The 6,534-nt window shown below is 55.2% G+C and overlaps 1 protein-coding gene across 1 annotated transcript; it reads right to left on the bottom strand.

Moving 5' to 3' along the window:
• Positions 1-211: 211 nt before the first annotated feature.
• Positions 212-5,222, bottom strand: AVPR1B (arginine vasopressin receptor 1B). Its single transcript, XM_060010176.1, has 2 exons — positions 4,280-5,222; positions 212-522 (listed from the first exon to the last, which is right to left on the bottom strand). The coding sequence occupies exons 1-2, from the start codon at positions 5,220-5,222 to the stop codon at positions 212-214; spliced, it is 1,254 nt and encodes a 417-aa protein (XP_059866159.1).
• Between the last annotated feature and the right edge of the window lie 1,312 nt (positions 5,223-6,534).

Here is a 6,534-nt window from a genome sequence, read left to right as displayed (position 1 = left end):
GATCAGGGAAGCAGACAGTCTGATTCTCCCTGACTCCCAGCATGTGAGGTTGGAAGCAAACGACGGCAGCCACGTAACCAAGAGGAGCAGCCATTCTGGCCTCCTCGCCCTGCCTCAAACTGGGCTCCCCTAACTCCAGCCCTGCGCTCCCAGCATTTACACCCAGTGCTGAGGTGGGTAGAGACCCTCGCCACACTCCGGGGAGTGTTCTCTAAAAGATGCTGGTCTCGGTGACGGTGTCCCTGTCCACCTGCTCTTCATCCTTCAGTGGGTCTTCGGGCCCCGGCCTCTGGCTGAGGGTGGGCAGGCCACTGGAGCGGGTCAGCAGCATGGCGCGGCGGTTGGATGGGCTGCCGCTGGAGAGCTGCCTGCACATCCTGGGCCCCGGCCCCCCGCAGCAGGCCAGACGGCCGAGGGAACGCGGCCACAGGTGGCCGTTGAAGCCCATGTAGATCCAGGGGTTGCAGCAGCTGCTGAGGTTGCCCAAAAGCATGGAGATGGTGAAAGACACATTGGTTGAATCTGCCGAGAGAGAAGCACAAGAATTTTAGACCTGGGAGAGATTCCCAGTCCCTACTGATCGGAGAAGGAAATTGAATCCCAGAGAGGACCTGGGACTCACGTGGGGCTCTGTAATTAGAAAGGAATACAGCTGGGCCATGAACCTGGGACTCCTGACTCCAGAGTCCTGCCTCACTGATTGATTTGTTCGTTTTGTACTACAGGGTGATGACAGGATCCGAGGCTTGCTCTGAGTTGACTTTAGAGGTGCAAACATAGTCCGGGACAGGACCAGCCCAAATAGGAAACACTGTCTTTGTACCAAAACCTCGCTCTTGAATCCCCTAATGGATGTAGAGCTAGGATGAAGCAACTTCTATAAAACATTCAGGAAAAATAACCATGATTCTAGCCAGGTTCAGGCACACCTCCATCCCCACTTATGTCATAGATACGGGTGCACATTGCCTTCCGAATTCCGTCCTCCTTGACCCCTAGGGGTCAGTCCCAGTCATTCTGTCATTCAGTCAGTTTGCATGTGAGTATCAACTGTGCCAAGCCAGTGATAGGGACCTGGTAGGGCGATCAGTGGAGCCTGACAGCCCTACAGGTCCCATGATGTCATCTCCAACTGTGCACCTTCTAGGTACAGGGCATCCAGGCATCCCATTCCAGACCAGTACTTGTTCTCTGTCATCAGAAATTACATCCAAAGAATGCACCATCCTTGGCGGGTGGGGGAGCTAATTTCTCTCCTGGGCAGTCAAAATGTGAGAGTTCAAAGACTCTGATAAGATTTCTTCCAGATACAATACTCTTTCTGAAAATGAAATGAAACTTCTCATGACAACAGGAAAGCTGGGGGATGGGCCCCGTCCTCCTGCTAGATGTACCACGGCTACAGTTATGGCGTGGGTTGCATACTGAGTTACCCTCCTCTTCAGTGGAGGCTGTAGCATCACTGCGCACAATGCTTAAGCTAGAAGGAACCTTAGAGGTGGAATCACCAAATACAACGTCAGAGCTGGAAGGAACCTGAAGGGTTATGGCGTAGACTTGAACCTAGGTCTTCCCTCTTCAAAGCAGCAATCCTGCACCCTGCCACCATTTCAACCAACAAACTGAAGGGCAAAGCTCAAGTGCCTGCTCTGTAAAGCACCATGAAATCTTCCGATACACAGATTCCTCATGCGCCTCTCCTGAGGGTATGCTCTCCAGTGCGGTACTCATAGCCCAAGAGAAGGGAAGATCCAGGGTCAGAATGTTTGAGAGAAGGCTTGAATCATAGAGTTAGGAAGCTGAAGACAGCTGGGCCTGGATGGGCAGGTCTAGGGCACAGAAGTGAGGGCAAGGAGGGAGCACCTGTAAATGGAGGAGAGACCATCCTCAGCAACAAGCACAGCCTCCTTCAGGCTTGTCTGGGCTCTGGCCTGCTCCCCAGTTAACTTAATACCCAGGGGCTGCAGAAGACTTGGGAAGTTGCTTTGGCTAAGGGGTGGTATTCATCCCGTCTGCTCCATCGACATATATATGTAGTGCCCAGACTCGGCCAGAGACTTAGGGGTTCCAGAAGTTTCTTCACTTGGGAAGCATCTGTTTGATTTAGGCCTGTCTGAGCCAGGCCCTGTGCAGGGGCTGGAGATGGGCCCGGAGCACTGGAGTCTGCAGAGGCTTCACCTCTCAGCCCCCGAGGGCAGATCCACTACTAGTCCTGGCCAGCCGCTGCACTTCATTCTGACGGAAGCTCAGCTGACAGTCGGGGGCAGGGCCAAGGGCAAGGATACAGACAGCTTCTCACCAAAGACTCAGGGACAGGTGGCCAGGAGGCTAGTTTGCTGTGGAGAAAAAATGGGTGTACTGGAAAGTAAGTCTAAAGTAATGAATGTCAGCCGGACTCGAAGGTCCCAGAGGGCTTCCAGTTTTCTGAGGGAGCACATTTTCTGAGGGATACTTAGCTCCTGTACTTCATACTCAGTGAGGCTCTTGGTAAGCGGTAAGTCACTCTATACATGGGTCTCTGGGACAGGCTGATGATGACAGTGAGTACAGCAGGCGAGCAGGAAAGCCTGCACCGGCTGAACGGCAGGATCCCCATCTTCTTGGAGGTTCCTTGATAAAGGGGTGAATGGCCTTCTCACCCCTGGTGACATCAGCTCAGCTGTGATTGTTGGGAAGAAAGCCATGCCACGGTTAAAGCTTGGCCCATAAAGACCTTGATTCGATTCCTGGCTCCATCCCCTACTAAGCAGTGGCACTTCGGACCAGTTATTTCACCAATCTGAGTCTCAGGTTACTCAGATGTAGAGAAGGTCACCGCGAAGTAGCACAAGGCCTGAATGTGCTTGGCACTAGAAAGCCCTCCTTCCTTCTATTCTGTGCTTGACTAGAGCAGGGAGGTCCCTACAAGTGGTTAGGATTAATACGCTCATTGCTTTAAGGGTAATTTATTAAGTCTCTGGTCCAGACTGGTGTCTGAAAGGTGGTTAAGAAGGGGTATGATGGGACCGTAAGAGTTCAGTACTGCCATCACACTTCTCTCACAGAGTTGTGTTAACATCATGAACAGCCTTCCACTTACTTCATCTCTCCAGAAAAGCAAAGCAGTTGGCTTAAGTGTGTGCTAGGATGAGCAAAATGAGATTAGAAACAAAAGCACAGGGAAGGGGGACCACTCCCTAAGAGCTGGTAGGAAGTGGTAGCCAGGCTCTGCTGGCCAGTGAACCCTCTGGAAGCTTCCAGAGGAAACTGTGCACAGGGCCTCCCTAGGGCAGTCACATGCTGCACCCATTATATACCCCAAGCTGTGCATAAGATGTGATGCACTGCAGAGGACACAGTCACCCCTCTTCACAGACTCGTCCCCCACTCTTCTTAGGGGAGCAGGAACAGATGTCTTTGAATACCTCTCTCCAACATTTTGGGTGCCCAGACACCGCATCTACCTTTCTGAGGACAAGTTCATCCCCAAATGGCCTGACCGTCTGGCAGTGTCTAAAACTTAGGAGGCTGCCATCTACCTCACTCCAAAAAATGACCAGAACAAGGCCTTCTATGTGCCAACCGGAACACAGTCCCATTTTGTTTTTCACGTAGGAGGAAGGGCCCTCTCCTCATCACTTTCAGAGCCAGGGTTCTGGGGGTGCGGGGGGGCAGGAGGATGTATTGAGGGAAAAAACAAGGAGGCACCAGGCTTGGGTTCTACTTTTCACTTTGCTGTGTGGCCTTGGGCAAGTCATGTTTCCTCTCTGAGCCTCTGCTTGCTCATTAGCAAGACAAAAGTGTTGAACTTGAAATTTCAGGGTTGTGCATCAAGGCTAATTCATTGAAAGTGGCTGTTGTAAAGGGAGTTCAACGTCATATTTAGTTGCAGGGGGGAAGGGTGCCGAGAGACGTAGTTCATGGGCCACAAATTTCCATCCTGGATGGAATCATTTGAAAATCCCTTCCAAACATCTAGCAAACTACCAGTTGCTTGGCCAAATCTACTAATGGTCATATTTTTTTAGGGCCAAAGAGTATTTTAAAACGTTTACATTAGTTACCAAAATTTTAAAAGATGGAAATTCACGCCAAAGATACTCACATGGCGTCTTTTGGCCGGAGGGGAGTTGCAGCTGTCCCTTTTCACATGGGACAGGCGCCATCTTTCCTAACTGCTCATTTGTCACCTGTGTGGCCTGTGAGCCATTGTGACCCTGTCCTAATACTCTTGTCCTCTCCTCTCCGCATTTTTCCACCTCCTGCTCCCACATCACCCCTCACCAGACCACACACTTGCCTTCATCAGGGGCATTCTCGTCCCACACAGACCACATCTGGACGCTGAAGAAAGGCGCCCAGCAGGCGATGTAGGCCAGCACGATGACGAAGGTCATCTTCACCGTTCGGATCTTGGCCCGTGAGATGGTGTTGGTGCCGCTGACCCGGGATGGCAGCACCCGTGTGGCTGCAGCTGGGGCAGAAGGAGGTGAGGGCCGGTTCCAAGTCCTCCAACCCCCTCCTTCTACCTTCCAGGCCCCGGTCTTGACTTTTAGGTTCTTACAGATTTCATGGCAGATGAGGCTGTAGCAGGCCGTGAGCATGGCCACAGGCAGGATGAAGATGGCCAGGGTGGTCCAGGTGATGTAAGCCCGTGGCCCCCAAGGAAAGCGGAAGTCTGCCCAGCAGTCCAGCACTCCAGAGCCCTGGATCACCTCTCGTAAAGAAAAAATGAAGACTTGAGGGAGGCTGAGGATGGCGGCCAGCAGCCAAGGAGCTGCAATGAGAGGGTAGGTGGACAGGCTGGGCTGCTGGAGGCTGCACAGGGGGTGACAAACGGCCAGGTAGCGGTCAAGTGTCATGGCCAGCAGCATGTAGGTGGAGGCGAACATGCTGAGCACCTGCAGGTACTTGATGGCCCGGCAGAGGGGGTCGGGGCCCTGGAAGCGGTAGGTGATGTCCCACAGCAGCTGGGGCAGCACCTGGAAGAGCGCCACACCCAGGTCCGTCAGGGCCAGGTGCAGCACAAACAGGTGCATGCGGGAGCGCTTGCGGCCTGCCTGTCCCACTGTCAGCAGCACAGTCAGGTTGCCCCCTGTCGCCAGCACCAGGACAGTGGCCAGGACGCCGATCTCCACCTTGGCCAGCTCCTCATCCCGGCCCAGCCAGGGTGTGGTGGCATTGGGGACAGAGAGGGTGCTCCCGGGGGCGGGGCTGGTGATCCAAGGAGGCCCAGGATCCATGGTGGAAGTTTGCTGGGAGGGAACGGGAGGAAGGAGAGGGATGGATGGAGAGTGTGAGTGTGAGTGGAGAGGTTGGTTGAATGAGATGGAGTGGGGAGGGGAAGTTATAAGATGGAAAAAAGGAGAAGGTTGGGGATGACAGGGAAAAGGCTGAAACTGGATGGCAATCGTTAAGAAGATGGGGATAGAGAGGACGATGGAGAAGGAGATAAGGAAGGAGAAGATGCTGACCCCGGAGAGGGGAGGGGGAACCCAGGAGCCAAGGGAAGGAGGGGTCAGGGAGGCAAGGTGTCAGGAAAGGAAGAATGGATGAGGCTGTGCACGGTGAGGCCTCTGGAAGGGAAAGAAGGCTGGGGGAGCTGGCACCACTCCCAAATCCACCCCAAATCCACTCTCCCCAAACTTTTCTGGAAGCGGAAAGCGGATGTCCCTAAGCCTGGTTGTTGGCGCGCTCCCGGCCATCGGTGTCGCCCGCCGGCCTGGAAGCCCCAGCCGAGCCCACGCGCCCCGGCCGGCGTGCGGCGACCAGCGGCAGCTGGAGCGCAGCGGCTCGGCCGAGCGAGTTTTATGCTCTAGCGCAGCCCGAGCGCAGCGGCCCCTCGGCGCGCCGGTTGGCTCCTGCAGAGGAGGGGCGGAGTGACACCCACAGGAGGAAGGACCGAGAGCCTGGGGGGAGGGGTGGGGGTAGGTGTCGGGGGAGGGTCCTGGAGGAGGGACAGAGGGGGCGGTGGACCAGGGACAGGGAGCCAGAGAAGCGGACGACGCGAGCAAGCGCTCACCAGCCGGCGGGACCCACGGACCCTCAGACAGACAGATAACCTCATCTTGGCTCGCACCTGGAACCCCCGGACTGTCTACCAAGACAGGTGCACACCCCAGGGGACGGGTGGTGGCCACCCACCTATGTGGGGACTCCAAGGCTGCCTGCTCTGTTGGGTCCCCGTTAGCCCAGAAGGGTCCAAAATCTGCAGGGGTGGCCAGGTGGGCGAGGCAGGGCCCCAGACGGAGCCCTCGGCCCTTGGGGGTGACGTCCGACCACAGACTCTGGTGGAGACTTGGAGCCATAAAGGGAGGGAAGAAAATGCGAGGATGTGTTTGGAGAGGAGTCAGTGGTGGTGACGGGAGAGAGGTGGGGTGGGAGCAGTTAGACCTGGAGTCCTGGGGTTCAGGGGAAGGTTTAACCCCCAGCCCCACCCACGGAGTCTTTCACCAGCAGTAGCCTCAAGGCAGTTAAGCACCCTGTGAGGTAGAAAACTGAGGCCGCAGACGCACGTGACTTGCTCTAGAACTCGTAAAGCAGTAGAGGCAGGAC

This window comes from Delphinus delphis, chromosome 1, assembly GCF_949987515.2.
Source record: "Delphinus delphis chromosome 1, mDelDel1.2, whole genome shotgun sequence".
NCBI classification, from domain to species: Eukaryota; Metazoa; Chordata; class Mammalia; order Artiodactyla; family Delphinidae; genus Delphinus; species Delphinus delphis.
The sequence above is the reverse complement of the archived record's forward strand: the minus strand, read 5'-3'. Positions and strand labels throughout refer to the sequence as shown.

What these genes read in the sequence shown, in the direction of transcription:
- AVPR1B (XM_060010176.1), bottom strand. Translation starts at nt 5,222, where the DNA reads ATGGATCCTGGGCCTCCTTGGATCACCAGCCCCGCCCCCGGGAGCACC. An exon ending in CGAGAATGCCCCTGATGAAG is followed by an intron (nt 523 to 4,279) that starts GCAAGTGTGTGG and finishes CTCTCTCGGCAG; the next exon opens with ATTCAACCAATGTGTCTTTC.